Raw genomic sequence first — 17,118 nt, 5'->3', positions numbered from 1 at the left:
GCCTCTCATAGCGGCAGACGGCAATCCCGACACCTAGACTCCATTTTATCTGCAATAATATTCACAGTTCAAGTGAGAATGAGAGTGCACACAAGATAAACCATTAGGCCTGCACTACCCACTGCAAAACGCAACCGCTAATCGCAATCGATAGCGTTTCATATGAGCAGTTTGTAAGCGATTCCTTGAGCGTTTTAGGGAGTGATTTTAAAAAGTGTATCAATTTGCCAGCGGTTGTGTAGCGATTAGCGTTTTAAAGTCTGATTGGTCCTTTCTATTAATTTTAATTTTGTTACAGTGTAAATTAACTTCAAAATGCTAGCAGAATAGCTCAGTGCAAGTTTTGATGAGCGATTACGCCAGCGATTATATACTTTACATTGAAGCACAAACGCTAACAAAATGCTGCATGTCCTGCGTTTGCGATTTTGCTAATCTCAATCGCTTCTGTGGAATTTGCACCATCCATTTACATTGGCAGAGCGTTTAGGGAAATCGCTAGTGATTTCTCACGCTCCCTAAACGCTCAAAAAAATCGCTCTAATGGGTTCCAGCCCTTACAGATGAGAAGTTTGGGGAGCACATAATGAATTAGGAAGGAGGTTTGGACAGCGAGGAGAGATCATTGCTTATTACTCCTGAGAGGGAACCTAAACTGACAGAGATATGGATGTTTCCTTTTAAAGCAGTAGGATTAGCCATACTATGCCAGGGAAAAAAAACACATATATAAGTAGATAAATACTTGATCTACTTACATAACACATGTATTGTACTGTCCACTTTTTGATTTCAGTGAATCTTATATAGTAAATGAAGAGAATTCTGTTCCTGGCGGGGGCCGTGTCTTTTGCTCACAGTTTAGGCTAAATCCTGATGTCATTTCTGCCCTTTACTTTTTTTCTTTTCTCCTCCAATCGCTGAGTCACCTCAGCCTTGCTTGTAAACACAAGTGAGCAGAGGATCGCTAGCAACGAAATAAATGGAAGAGAAGGAATATACTATAGATAAAAAGAACCCCCAGCATGCAACTGTTTGGCACTGACTAATAAAGGGCCAGTGCTCCTTAAGTATGTGATAACTCAAAATCATAACAGCAGAAAAAGTTTTGAATGCAGGATTAGCATCTTTATCTCTAAATACACTCAGACAGTTGCTGTTGAAATTTTATTTTTATGGTGACAATCCCACTTTAAACAAAACCAGTTGCCTGGCAGTCCTGCTGATCTCTTTGGCTGCCGGAGTGGCTGAATTACACACCTGAAACAAGCATGCAGCTAATCCAGTCTGAGGCCCAGTGCACACCAAAACCGCTAGCAGATCCGCAATACGCTAGCGGTTTTGGGAGCTGATTTCAGAGCAATTCTAGGTATGTTTAGAGAGGTTTTCTAAACATACCGAGCGGTTTTGGGTGTGTTTTTGTGTAGCAGATTACACATATTGTTACAGTAAAAGCTGTTACTGAACAGCTACTGTAACAAAAATGCCTGGCAAACCGCTCTGAACTAGCGTTTTTCAGAGCGGTTTGCGTTTTTCCTATACTTTACATTGAGGACGAAACGCTTCCGAAAACCGCAAACGCGCAGCAGGAGGCGCGTTTGCGGCTTGGCAAAAATCGCAAACCGCCGGTGTGCACCATCCCATTGCAATACATTAGACAAGCGTTTTTAGAGGCGGATGCGGCCGGCGGATCGCTCCAAAAACCGCTCGGTGTGCACTGGGCCTGACTTCAGTCAGAGCACCTGATCTGCATGCTTGTTAAGGGGCTGTGGCTGATAATATTACAGACACCAGATCAGCGGGAGAGTCAGGCAACTGGTATTATTTTAAAAGGAAAAAATCCATATCCTTCTCAGTTTAGGTTCCCTTTAAAGGACAACTGAAGTGAAAGGTAGATGGAGGCTGCCATATTTATTTCCAGCCGCACATACGCAACCAGTGGATCCAACGCAATTGCTGAGAAATCACCACCATTTTGCTGCGATTTTCAGTGTGGATCAACCCTGACATAGGTACAGGTGGAGCATAAGTCTGTTCTTCCTGTCAGAAAGAGGTGAGCGGAAGTCTGGTCTTCCTGTCAGAAAAGGGTGAGCATAAGTCTGTTCTTCCTGTCAGGAAGAGGTGAGCGGAAGTGATTGAGTTTTACTAGTACTGGAAGTTATAGCAGCTGCAGATTGAAATTGAAGTGTAATATTTGACAACATTCAGTTACTAAGTGGCTTGTATACTTCAATATAACTGTTTTTACTAAGGTGGAGTAACCCTTTAAATTTCCCCATTGTGGTTGTAGGCTCTGGCATGAAGCAGTCACATTTATTTTCAGGACCTGTAGTCCCATATCAGCACCAGAGCCGCCCCGATATGACTTGCAATAACAGAGCAGAGAGATCTGTCCACAATTATTTCACTGCTGTGTCCTCGGCTCATTATACTTTAATTAGCGAGGAAGTAACCTCTCCGGGAATAGCCGTTACGGATGCTTGAACAGGATATTCATAGCTTATGTCTTATTCGTAGCCAATGTCAAGTAACAGCGAGCTTTCCAGCTGCAATAGTGTTTGAAAATGTGTTGGATTCATGAATTCTGATGCTGAAATAAGTATAAAATAAATATAAGAAACACAGTTTTCCTACTCTTTATTGGCCATAGAGCTATCCTGTTTGCCCTGCGGTAATGTCGTCTGTGTAAAAATTACAGTTCAGAGTACAGCATAGCTATAAGCAGCAATTACAGGGATGTGATATAATTAAACTCATTCCTAAATCTTTTTGTGAGCAGCTTTATAAGCATAGCATACAGAATTTTCCTCACTGACTTCTTTAGGCCAGATTCACACTGCTAACCAGCGTTAGCATTGCGGTGCAATGCCATGATCGCAACGGCAAAAAACAGCCTTCAGGAATTTCCGTGTCAATGTGCGGTAATCCCCTTCTGGCTAACAGCCAAGCAGGAAGTGGGGCTCTCATGCGCTCACTTCCTGTGGCCCAAGAAACAAATTGCACAAAAGTGTATTGACAAAATCTGCTTCCGCGCAAGTGCGCTACAAAGCTACTGCATAAATTAAAAAAATATTTATATATACGCTTCACCATTAGGGTTGCCATGGTAAAGTGGTATACCGCGGTTTGATTGTGCATGGCAATCAAACCATGCACAATCACGTTTTACCGGTTTGCAGGGGGGACACAGCGGCAGGCGCACAAACAGTGGCAGGGGTGGGATGCAGTGGCGGGCGCACGAACAGCAGCGGGGATAAACAAATACTCACATTGCTGGGACCCAATTTGCTGCATGTACTACCTACTTCCTGTTCCTGCGTTTCATCCACTGTAACAGTGACCAGGGAGATGGAACGCAAGAACAGGAAGAATTAAGTAGTACGATGGATCTCGGCGTTGTGAGTATGTGTTCACCCCCACCGATGTTCGTGCACTCGCTGCTGTGTCCCACCCCCCCCCCGCCACTGTTCATGCGCCCGCCACTGCATCCCCCCCCCCTCCCCGCCACCTGGCTATCTATACTGGCTGCATCTATTTCTGGCTACCTATAATGTGGGCAGCTATTCCTGGCTACCTATACTGCGGGCACCTATTCCTAGCTACCTATACTGCAGACAGCAATTCCTTGCTACCTGTACTGCGGGCACCTATTCCATGCTACCTGCACTGGTGAACCTATTCCTGGCTACCTATACTGGCTGCAAATCTATTCTTGGCTACCTATACTGCAGGCACCTATTCCTGGCTACCTATACTGGCTGCACCTATTCCTGGCTACCTATTCTGTGGGCACCGCTTACTGGCTACCTATACTGTAGCACCTATTCCTGGCTACCAATACTGGCTGACCCTATTCCTGGCTACCTATTCTGCGTGCATCAATCCCTGGCTACTTATACTGGCTGCCCCTATTCCTGGCTACCTATACTGGGGGCACCTATTCCTGGCTACGTATACTGGGGCACCTATGCCTGGTTACCTATATTGGGGGCATGTATTCATGGCTACCTATACTGGGCACTATTCCAGGCTACCTACACTGCATGCATCTATTACTGGCTACCTATACAAGGGTCCCCTATAGCTGGCTACCATACAGGGCACCTATTCTTGGCTACCTATACTGGGGGCACCTATTCCTGGCTACCTATACTGGGGCACCTACTCCTGGCTACCTATACTGGGACACCTATTCCTGGCTACCTATACTGGGGCACTTATTACTGGCTACCTATACTGAGGGCACCTATTACTGGCTACTTATACTGGGGGCACCTATACCTGGAGGGGGAATAATATTTTAAGCCCCCAGGACTTTTGCAAGAGCAGGGTGAGCCATTTTATGGCTTTACCCTGTGCCCAAATCGGTGGCTTAATCATATGTATGCTGAGGCAGTGGGGCACATCTGGCTACCATACTGGCATGGGGGAAACATTATTTACTGTAATGGGGAGGCCCGGGTCTAAGTAATTGTGGTATATTATGATACCATCATACCACGGTATTTTCTGAGACGAAGTTGCGGCGATTACGTCACTTTCGCTACATTGCATCAGTCTGAAAGGCCCCATATACTTACATTGGCGTAGCATTGGCCTGCAAAACAGGACAGTACACCACGCCAGTGTGAAAGGGGCCTTATCATCAGTGTACAGAGAACAATCTGAAGAAACATTGGGGGTAGTGGTTAGCTTCTGCAGCATATAATTGATAACCTTCCCAGCAAAGTGAAACACGGTCTATTTACACTTTCAGTAACTTTGTATAATATCTGTTTGTCTTTACAGGTTTTTATGGGGTGACTAAATTTTTAGAGCAGAGGGGAGATTTTGACTATATTTGCACTTTATATAAACCTGTTAGGAAAAAAGTTTGCAAAACAGATACTCACCTAAGTAATGGAAAGCCTCTGGATGGTCCAGAAGCTTCTTCGATCCTTTTTTGCTCCTCCGCTGCTGCCCTGGGCCCTTTTTCTCTTCATGGCTGTGCTCCCGCCTGTGTATGAGCGCAGTTATACCGTACATGCACGAGTACTGTTCACCCTTCCATTACAGCAGGAAGCCCCCCACGTGTGGAGGAAAAAGCAATGCACAAGTGGCTCACACACAGTACTGCTATGGTCATACACAGACAGGAGCACGGCCACAGGAAACATGTTCGACGATTGTTGAATTTGTTTAGAGCAGGGTGTCAAACTCAAATATAAAGTGGGCCTAAATTGAACACTGGGACCAGCTCAAAAGATTGTGATCAGTTTCAGGCTGAAAACGATTCACAATCTGTTTGCAGTAAAGGCAGCCATACGATCCCTCTCTGATCAGATTCGATCAGATAGGGATCTGTCAGCTGGTCGATCTAATGGCAAATCGACCAGTGTATGGCTACCTTTAAAGTTGGGGGATCAGCACATAGGCCATTAATGTGTACCTGAGCTCTTGCAGATAATAGGATAACAGAGGCGCCAACAGGATAAAAAACACTAAAAGAACTTAAAAACCATCTGCCAGTATCAACAACACTGAGCGCCTCTGTCTGTCACAGAGGCGCTCAGTGTTGATGATACTGGCAGATGCTGTTTACTCCTATCTGTTATTGCCTGATGAAGTGGGTTTGTATCCCGCGAAACGCGTTGCACTTTATTTGGAGTATCCAATAAAATTGTTTTGACTGAAAATCCACAGTCGTATGTTCTGCTTGGAGGGGGTGAGTCCACCACTACCTCCTCTATTTCCAAGATGGGTTTTTAAGTTCTTTTAGTGTTTTTTTTATCCTGTTGGCGCCTCTGTTATCCTATTATCTACATCAGGGGTGCCCATTAGGTAGATCGCGATCTACCAGTAGATCGCAAAGGCCTTCATGGGAGATCCCGACCCCACTACATTTTCCATTCTGTATATACAAGTGTGCTCCTAAAATTGTACATAGGTAGATCACTTTGACTTGCTAATTTTTAAAAGTAGTTCACAAGCCGAAAAAGTGTGGGCACCTCTGATCTACATCAAGTCCACCCTTGGTGGAGGATTGTACCCTTCCTTCTTCTACTACAGAGAGCGATTTTTTAATCCTGAGTGGGGTCAGGACAATCTCCCCACCTGCTTTGACAGTGGTTGCCTACCTGGTAACCCTGGTTTGTGAGTATTAAATTAATATTATTACTCTTCCAATTATACATTACCAGTACATACTACACTATATTGGGCTCTTGGTGTTTTCTCTTTTTCTCAACCTGAACTCTTGCACAGGACTAAAGAAAAACATAGAGAAATGCACCCTGTATTTAAAGAATTTAGCCTGTTTCAATTCCCCCTCATCTGTGACTAATCACAAGTGTAATTTGATCGCTCAGCTGTGTCAGCTGGCTGCCTTAGCAGAGCAGCTAATTAGTAAACATAGGATGTTAACAATATGTCTGCTGCCAAGAAAGCAGGAAGTAGGAACAATGCTGATTTATTGCAGGATTTGTACCAGCTGTAACAAAGAAATGTTTATTCTTTAAAGGTTATTATGATGTTGCTTATCTTTTAGAGCAGAGAGGAAGGTCTGAGCTCAAGTGTACTTTAATGCAGTTTGCACAATATAGGATTACTTGAAAATATGCATTGTATTATTAATGTGTGTGTAACATTATTTGATGTTTTTGTCTCTTCAGCCTTGCCCTCCATCCAGAGAGAACACTTGTGGCTACTGGCCAGGTTGGGAAGGATCCGTATATCTGTATATGGGATTCATACACAGTGCAGACCATCTCCATCCTGAAAGATCTACACACACACGGAGTCGCTGGCCTGGCATTCGATTCTGATGGGCAGGTGTGTTTCTTACTGTGTTTACCCCAAGGGCTTTATATGCACAGGGCAATAGAAAGATCATTCCTGACTAACTCACATGAAGCCAGTGGGTACAGGTGACACATTCAACAAAAACAGGGATTTGTCAGTCACACATATCTGTGGATTATGTGGCAATCGCCAGGGTCAGGGACGTTCTTATCCTAGTGTCCCTAGGTTAACAGTTGACATTGTTCTGCATAGCTAAACAGCCTAGGCTAAACATCACTGGGAGGGTGGGGCTATATTGCAATATACAACATTATATAGATATAGGATGTGTTTCTGATAGGGATGCTGATTCGGATTTTGCGGGATTTAAAGTTCCGCATTTACGATCGGATTCCGATCAAACTCTGAAAACCGAATTCGGATTCCGGCGCAAAGACTGCATTACCACAGTTTGGTACTTTCAGACCAATCACATGACTCAGAAGCATTGAACCAATCAGAGAATGTAGAAACAACTCAGAAGTATTTGGCCAATCAGAGAATGCAAAAAAATTACACAAAAAAAGTTTACTTGGCAATCGGAAATCCGCGCAATCGGTAATTTGCATTGGTGGAAATCTGGTTTTCCGCGGAATCAGAAATTGGCATTTGCAAACATCCCTAGTTTCTCATGCTGAAACCAGGATACTTATTATAAAGTGGCTATCCTGATTAATTCACTGCGTTCTTCTATAGAACACTATAAAATGTTCTGAACCTTTTCGAGCACAGAGTTTAAGAACACTTCAGAGAAAAATGCCACGGCAGTTTTCCCGAAGGGGAGGGAGGTGGAGCTTCAGAGTTCAAACGCTTTACAGGCGGCAGGTGAGCGGGTAAGTTACTGCGGTTTATACTTGCCGATCCGTGAAGAGTGAAGATAGTACTCTTTAACCATTTACCGCCATCCTAACGTATTAAAACGTCATGCTTACCGCTATTAACAGCAACATGACGTTTTAATACGTCGCGCATTCCCGCCGCTGCTACCGCCGTGTGTCCGCCGCTACCGCCGCCATTACCGTCGGGATCCCGTGCTGGGCGATTGGGGAAGAGGACTGAACAGTCCTCTACCCAATCGCAGTGCCTGGAGTGAATGGACGTGACCGCGAACAGCGGCTACGTCCATTCACATAAACAGGAAATGTAACAGTTTAATAAAGTGTGTAAAAAAAAAAAAAGTGAACACGCCATCTTGTGGCCAAAAAGTATATTACACCTACAAAATACATACATTTTCAAGTATATACACATCATTAATAAAATTACACTTCCAACCCTCCCCCCCAAAAAAAACACTTGTAAAAAAAAAAATCAGCTTAAAAAAAAAAAAAAAAAAATAGTTGCCTTAGGGACTCAGCTTTTTTTATTCTATATTTTATGGGGGAAAATTAATTTTAATTTATTACATAGGGGCTTGTAATTATGGCCAGAACAAACAGAAAAATAACCACTTATATTTCAAAATAATATACTGTCGCCATACATTGTGGTAGGGACATAATCTAAACGGTTTAATTATCGGGACCACTGGGCAAATAAAACGTGTTTGTTTTATCCACAGGAGAATGTTTAATTTTAAAACTATAAAGGCTGAACACTGAGAAATAATGATTTTTTTTTCTTTTTTTTCTGTTTTTCTCATTAAAATGCATTTAGAATAAAAAAATTCTTAGCAAAATGTACTATCCACAGAAAGCCTAATTGGTGGCGAAAAAAACGAGGTATAGATCATTTTCTTGTGATAAGTAGTAATAAAGTTATTAGGGAATAAAAGGGAGGAGCGCTGACAACTGAAAATTGCTCTGGTCCGTTAGGATAAAAACCCTTGGGGGTGAACTGGTTAAGCAGAAAGAAAGATCACTCAAACTTATAACCTTCATGTGAGGAGCTCATACATGTGAGGTAGGACAAGCAAACCAACCCCCAATGCAATCTTCCTGCAAAGCCAACCAGCAGCATAATTATGCAGCGGTCACTTTCCACCTCTCCACCCACATTCTGATGTCGTACCTTGCCCACCTTCACCTCATGAACCTGTTCAAAAGGTTGGCAGTGTGTGGGCAGAGGGAGGTAGAGCTGGCAACGACATCCAGCACAATCTAAGTGCTACCGGGCTGTTTATTAGATAAGCATGGAACTAGTGTTAAAAAGCAAAAGTAGTAAAAAATAACGTAATTACTAAAATTACCCTTTTTTTTTACAATATTCATTTATAAATTACTAGCTGATGGCCCAGCGTTGCCCAGGTATGTATTTGGCTGGTGTTGGCTCCACCCACTTTTTTAACCCTAACACAATCACTCAATGACCAAGGTTGTGAGCTTTGCGGTCTTTGGCATCAATAATTTGCATTGCAATAAAACAAATCTGAGTGGCTGTTTGTGGCCCGGCGTTGCCCAGGTATGTATTTGGCTAGTGTTGGCTCCGCCCACTTTTCCCAAACCTAACACACAATTACTCAATGACCAATTTTGTGAGCTTTGCGGTCTTTGGCATCAATAATTTGCATTGAAATGAACCAAATCTTATTGGCTGTTTGTGGCTCAACCCCCTCCCCACCCCCCCAGTCACCCAATAACCAACTGTACCAGGTTTGAGGCTTGTGCCATTAACATTGCAAAAATGGCACAATTCAATATTCCCCTTGAAAATCAATAGGTGAATTTTGATTGGCTTTTGTAGGCTCCACCCACTTTTCCGAATATTAATCCCAGTCACCCAGTGACCAACTGTGCAAAGTTTGAGAACCTTGCCATTAACAGCCTAGGAATGGCTGCAGATTACATTTTCCCAGTGAAATTTGTATTTGTCTCTGCCCACTTTTTGGTTATGGGGATAAAAAGTATCCTATGCCCTCAATTCATGGAGCTTTATCAAACACTTTATCAAACGTTTGATAATTTTCCTCATGGGTAAGATCTGATTTTGAATTCACTAAGGTGTTATAGATTTATTAAATGTTTTATCGATGAAATGATCAATAAATGTATAACACCTTAGTGAATTCAAAATCAGATTTTACCCATGAGGAAAATGATCAAACATTTGATAAAGTGTTTGATAAAGCTGGTAATGTACTATGTGAGTGCCAAATTTCATTCAAATCCGTCCAGCCATTGTTGAGTGGTTGAGTAACAAACGTCCAAACTTTTGCATTGATAATATTAGCGAGATGTAGTCAGTGTTTGCCCATTGTAAAATGTTTCCTCTCCCCAATTTACAATCTGAAATTTGTAACAGGAGGCAACATCTTTACTGTTACCAGGTGATTTCTGTGCATAGAACTCTCAGTAAACAAACATTCTGCAGAAGGAGATACTGCATGCTTGGCAGTTGGAAACAGCTGTTCCCTCAATGCAAGGAGGTTCAAAGATAGGAAAGTGTCAGGACCTAGGTCATAACATTACACTCTGGGAGGAGATTCACCACAATATCAGCCATAGAGTTGACCCTGTTGGTAAAGAGTTCTCGTAGGAAAGGGTGGATCGGCTACTGATTGGGATGAATCAATCCTGGGTTAAAGTTTCTCTTAAAGCCTCGTACACATGCTGGATGCTGGCGTGTGTACAACGGCTCCCGATTGCCTCAATGCCTTGGCCAGCGATCCACCTGGTAGATCTACTATCTACTACTTATCTTCCAGAAGGAAATTACATCTGAATGTTCCACCCGCAATACCATTCGTGACCTCAAGGGAAAACCTGAGCATGGAAAAGAAAACGGAAAACACTCGGCTCATGACCAAGCAGGAAAAATAAAAAACAAAGAAGACTTCAAATTTAGTGTATAAAAGATCTCCTATCCGACTCTGTTCCCTGCCCGTTCTGCTTCTTACCTGATTATCCCCTTCTATATGGCTATTATATTGAGGATCTCTCCCCAAAACAGGTGACTGACCCTGTATGCTAACAGTGCATTACTTCAAAGAATTCATCCCAGTTTCAATCACATTTAGAAAACCAGAGGACGCCGCACTGCAATCAGACTGACTAGATTCCTCAGGCAAAATGCCAGAGACTTCAGCCATCTTCAGGAAAGGCACTGCTGTGCAATTAAGATAAGAGCTTCAGGCAAGCTGCTGGATCAAGAGCGGTGTACTGGAAGAAAAACCCTCAAAGACTTCAGTCAATTTAAAGCAGAAATAAAGTTTTGCCCCATGTAGTGCTATGTTTATTGCTTATTTTCACTAACTCAGTAGGTTAAGGTGGACACGCGCGCACGATTACTGTCGGTCGCAGGGATCAGTACTCAATCCCTCAGGCAACAGTGCAGGGGCTGAGTCTTGTACAGGCACTGCTGCTATAGAGGGGGGAGGAGGGATGATGCTTAGTGCATAGTAAAGTGGGAGGTGTAAAGTGGAAGCACTCAGGGCTGGTGTACACATGTTAGATTCTCAGCAGAGAATCTAGTGTACAATGCCTAATCTAATAATCTAGCGATGTATAGGTAGATTGACCAAGTGTAAGACTTGGTGGTGTATCTCCACAGTCAGCATGCAACGCATGAGCTGACGTGGAGGAGGTACACACACTAGCACAAAGAAACAGGCTATCCCTAGTATAGTGGAGGGGAGGACTGACTCCAATAGGAGATTGTGGCGCACAGAGCCGGTGCAGATCTGACAGCCACAAACAATGCTTTCGTTATAACGTCTCAGCGCAAAGTAGCGCTGAGCGCATAAACCAGAACTGAGGAGATCAGGACAGGTAAACAGAATGAACGCTTGCTAGCTAGCGGCTACTTAGCGACAGCAAGCGTCCAAAACCAGACAGACTGGAATGAGGCAGCCAATGCGTTGCGGCGATGGCGTGCCTCACAAAGACAGGACAGGATAGTCAGAAAATAGCAGGATCGAGATAGATGAACGTAACACAGATAAATATACAATAAGTATGTTTTCCTAGCGTATTACAATTACAGCTATCAATGAAACTATTTGTAACGTCTGACTAACATATGTATATATCGGCAATGAACCGATATATGACATAAGCAGGAACGCTGACTAGGAATGGAGTAACACAGGGAACAGGACTCAGAAGGATTCGCTATCTCTTCGCAGAGATGAATGCAATCCACAAACGGTAACAGAACAGGATTCAGAAGGATTCGTTATCTCTTCGCAGAGATGAACGCAATCCACAAACAGTAACAGAACAGGATTCAGAAGGATTCGTTATCTCTTCGCAGAGATGAACGCAATCCACAAACAGAACCAGGAGCAGGGTAACTACCTCAGCACGGGTGGTCACGGTACGCGCAACCTACCAAAACGTGCTGGAAAGCTGACTAACTGCACACAGGATATAAACAGTTCGTGTACGTATACATCAGCGACACTGATGTATCAACGTAACACAAATACAAGGAAAATAATAAACGTGCTGGTATGCATATATATTGGCAATGAACCAATATATGATGCAAAGACCAGCAAAGTATCTTTATAACAAGAAACACGATCGGGGGCTAAAGCGACAGCAAGGCAGGCTTAAGCTGAAGCTATGAAAACCCAAGGAAACCCTGCAGGAAGCAGATCTTTATACTGAGGTCATCCAATGGGAGCAGACATGCAGATTCCCACACAGGTGAATGATAATCAGTCACAAGCTGACAGCAGGGAAAGACAGACAAAGCTATGCAGCTTGCATGGAAATAGATCAGAACGGCCTGAGCTGCAGCACTACTACTTCCAGCAATAGCTGCTGCAGCAGCGATCATTACAGTACCCCCGCCCTTAAAAGCGGATTCCAGACGCTTTTCAAAACTGAAATTCCCAACAAAACAGTCTGACTGATAATTCATGATGACCGGGACAGCCCGGCAAGACCGAATTCCAGAATCAGTCCCCACAAGACTGGACCCATCAGAACCAGAACCTACAGAACCATGCCCATCAGTACTACAAGCCCCAGTGTGACACCCATCAGAACCATGATTTCCAGAAGAAAGCCCTCCGAAATTCCCTGAGCGATACCCACCGCCTTCCAGGAACCGTTCAGAAACGCCAAAGCCTTTGCAATGCCCACCGGTACTGTCTTTACCAACACAAAACCCACTGTTGAACCAGTCCAAGGCACCAGGACAAGTTTTCTCAGAGACCTCCCAGAACACCTTGAAGCTCCAAAGAGATCCCCATAGGTCAGAATGCCCCTTAGGCTCACATGGAGAACTATCAAGAACCCCTATGGAACCTAGGGCAATTCCCGAGTCAGGGCCACAAGGACAAACATCAATATCAGGGCTTTCAGGGACCAGAACCATCTCTGGGCATGCAGGCAGACTGGCAACATCAGAACATGTTCCCACTAAGGAAGCATCAGAGCACGCTAACACCTTAGACATACTTGGGCATTCTGGCACACAAAGAACATCTGGGCACACCGGCACAAGAGAAACCTCTGGGCATGTCAAGGAACTGTGAGCCTCAGGGTCAGCCAAGACAGGACCAAAACCAGGACTGGCCAAAAAAAAATCATCATGACTAAACTTCGCAACTACTGGACTTTTACACGAGAATGCTGGATCAGACTTAGATGTCGCTGATTCCAGCAAAGTCAGTAACAAATCAGATTCAGGGGCACTAACAAGACAGGACAAATCTTCTGATGTATGCACTGAACCAGATAGGGACTCCACAACTACCTCTGGACTGGACAGAGACTCATTTAATACACTGGATTGGAGCTCATGAGGCGCTGCAGAACAAGTCAGTATTGCAGCAGCCCCCACTGGACTAGGCAAAACTGAGGAATTCCCTGGACAGGAAGGGGACTCTGGAACCTCTGCCACAGCGGCCAGAGAACCAGAATCTTTCAGGATACAGGGCTGGGTTTCAGGAACACTCATCAGACCGGACTGAAATTCTGAGATTTCTATTATTTTGACCAGAGAATCAGAATTATCCATGTTACAGGGCAAGACTTCTGAAACATTCAGAGGACAGGGCTGGAGTTCCTCGGCTGTTACAACACTGGAGAGGGACTCAACATTGGTTAAATCAGACTGTGTACAGGGCAAGGTATCTAACACAATTGCTGACGAGGACAATATTTCAATGGCTTCTGCTTTGCTGGGCAGAAATTCACCAAGTTTTATTAGAGCAGACTGTAATTCCAAAACAGCTGCTAGACAAGTGAATATTACTGCAACACCAACTGAGGTAAGCAGTGCCTCAGACCCTTCTGCTAGAGGGTTTGAAATATCCAAAGTACTGGGTGAAGCATAAGACTCTGCGACCACAGCTTCACTGGACAGGATCACTGAACAGTCCATATTGCAGGGCAAAACCATGGAAGCACCTGCTGGACAGCATAATGATTCTGTGACCTGAGTTTCATTGGAGAGATCTACTGCACAATTCATGGTACAGGGCAAATTTATTGGAACATTTTCTGAACAAGGTAATAATTCTGCGATTTCAGGTTCACAGAGCAGATGCTCTGAGCTATTCACGAAACTAGAGCGAGGTGTAGAAACAGGAAGATCAAGACACAATGTTTGCGCATCTGAATCACCATTCATTTGTAAAATTGGAAAATTCAGATGCTGGGGTTCTGAGTTTACTAGACAGGATTGCTGGGACTCGGAAACTGATGTAGTGCATCTATTGGCATCTGCTGGATCAGACAGGAGTTGAACTTTATTAACACAGGTAATTTCTGCAGAAGTGTTTGCAGAGACAGGCAAGATTTTTCTGGTGTCTGTTTCACTAAACAAAGAGTCATGAGTACTGGCTAGGCTGGACTCGGAAGTCAGCAGGACCTCTGGATTCTCTGCTGAGAAATTTGCGCAGGGCAAGGTTAAGAATGTATCAGTGGCTTCTGTTTTACTGGGAAGTAACACTGAGTTATCCATGGTACAGGGTGGAATTGCAGGAACTTCAATTTCACACAAAAAGAGCTCCGAATCACCTGCTGAATCAGCCAAAGGTGCTGAAGCAGGCGGGTCAGAACGCCAAATTTGCGAATTCGGAGTCACATAAAAATCATCCAAAATCAGTTCCCACACATCAATCAATGGAGCCACAAAGTCATACCCACACACACCAGTTTTTATTAGGTTATAGGCAGACTTAATGCATGCATTCAATACTGATTCACTTTTTGCACTGTAAAATTGACAAAATGAACTTGAATCATTCTTCCATTCATTGACCAGAGCTTCCATCTCTCCTTTCTCAAATGGAGGATTCCAAGCATACTTAACAGGCAGATCATGGTTTGCAGATATGATTGTAGCAGGCACATGTATAGGGTTAATTAGCAGGTGATTGGCAGATTCCTTATTCTTAAGAATCTCCAATACCTGTAGCAAGTGTTGAACTGTAGTGTATGCAAACTTTCCTTGCTTCACAAATAAGTTGATTTGTTCAATACTCTGTAATATCTCCTCATAATCATACTCAGATAATTCTTTTAAACAAAAATCTTTATTTTCCCTAGCCAGGGAGGAAAGTTCATTAGTAGTTTCATAAGTCCATTTAACTCCCCTGAAAGACAATTGCATTTCATTATCTGTTAATGGCAGAATCTCATTATAGGTCTCAGTCGCTAAGGATAACGACTCTGCAGATCGGACACGTTTCTTAGAACGTTTGCGTTTGGCCTTAGACCCTGCTGTTTTCCCTGCTGTTCTTGGTGATTTATTCAAGGCTGCAGGAAAATTATCAGTAACACTTTCTGCTTGCTGAACATTTTTGCAAGCAATTGAAGGAGTAGCTGATTGGCCTGCTGCCAGGAGTTCATTAACCTCCTTAGCGGTAACCCCGTGTGTGACACGGGGTAAGCCGCCGGAGGGTGCCGCTCAGGCCCTGCTGGGCCGATTTGCTTAATTTTTTTTTTGCTGGACGCAGCTAGCACTTTGCTAGCTGCGCCAGCACCCCGATCGCCGCCGCCGCGCGCCCGATCGCCGCTATCCGGTGCGGCGCGCGGCCCCCCCCCCCCCCAGACCCCGAGCGCTGCCTGGCCAATCAGTGCCAGGCAGCGCCGAGGGGTGGATCGGGTCTCCCAATGACGTCCCGACGTCGCTGACGTCGGTGACGTCATCCCGCCCCGTCGCCATGGCGACGGGGGAAGCCCTCCAGGAAATCCCGTTCTTTGAACGGGATTTCCTGATCGCCTATCGCCGGAGGCGATCGGCGGGGCTGGGGGGATGCCGCTGAGCAGCGGCTATCATGTAGCCCTCGGCTCGCTACATGATAAAAAAAAAAAAAAATTAAAAAAAACTGTTGCGCTTCCCCCTGGCGGTATTTTTCATACCGCCAAGGGGGTTAAGAGGAAAAGGCAATGGATCTATGCGCAACCAGTTATGGATCACAAACGCTAGAAATTCCAGCGGTCTCTCTTTCAAATCGGAATGATTGAGAACATCAAATGCCCACTGGAATAATTCCCCTTTAAACAAAATATAACTTAGTTGGAGTGCCCAGGTTGAAACAGGAGTCGCTTGGAGATCAGGATTGGTCAGGAACCTGGCACATTCAGAGAAAAACTCATTTTCTGTTTCAGAGCTAAGTTCTTCAAATTTCTTAAAGGAACAGGAACCATAATTAACAGTGTCATACTTTCTGGGAGTCCCCCCCACAATGGGGATTGGTAAGTGGGTTTTCATAATGTATTACAATTACAGCTATCAATGAAACTATTTGTAACGTCTGACTAACATATGTATATATCGGCAATGAACCGATATATGACATAAGCAGGAACGCTGACTAGGAATGGAGTAACACAGGGAACAGGACTCAGAAGGATTCGCTATCTCTTCGCAGAGATGAACGCAATCCACAAACGGTAACAGAACAGGATTCAGAAGGATTCGTTATCTCTTCGCAGAGATGAACGCAATCCACAAACAGTAACAGAACAGGATTCAGAAGGATTCGTTATCTCTTCGCAGAGATGAACGCAATCCACAAACAGAACCAGGAGCAGGGTAACTAACTACCTCAGCACGGGTGGTCACGGTACGCGCAACCTACCAAAACGTGCTGGAAAGCTGACTAACTGCACACAGGATATAAACAGTTCGTGTACGTATACATCAGCGACACTGATGTATCAACGTAACACAAATACAAGGAAAATAATAAACGTGCTGGTATGCATATATATTGGCAATGGACCAATATATGATGCAAAGACCAGCAAAGTATCTTTATAACAAGAAACACGATCGGGGGCTAAAGCGACAGCAAGGCAGGCTTAAGCTGAAGCTATGAAAACCCAAGGAAACCCTGCAGGAAGCAGATCTTTATACTGAGGTCATCCAATGGGAGCAGACATGCAGATTCCCACA

The 17,118-nt window shown here is 44.1% G+C and overlaps 1 protein-coding gene across 2 annotated transcripts in view; it reads left to right on the top strand.

Annotated features, from left to right (window-relative positions):
- Positions 1-17,118, top strand: part of EML6 (EMAP like 6) — a 245,299-nt gene that overhangs the window by 35,203 nt on the left and 192,978 nt on the right. For both annotated transcript variants that reach the window (XM_068232562.1, XM_068232561.1), the window contains exon 2: positions 6,651-6,810. In XM_068232562.1, coding sequence (XP_068088663.1) covers positions 6,651-6,810 — 160 coding nt within the window. The remainder of the gene's footprint in view (positions 1-6,650; positions 6,811-17,118) is intronic.

This window comes from Hyperolius riggenbachi, chromosome 4, assembly GCF_040937935.1.
Source record: "Hyperolius riggenbachi isolate aHypRig1 chromosome 4, aHypRig1.pri, whole genome shotgun sequence".
NCBI classification, from domain to species: domain Eukaryota; kingdom Metazoa; phylum Chordata; class Amphibia; order Anura; family Hyperoliidae; genus Hyperolius; species Hyperolius riggenbachi.
Note: the sequence above shows the minus strand (reverse complement) of the source record. Positions and strands in the feature narration are given on the sequence as shown.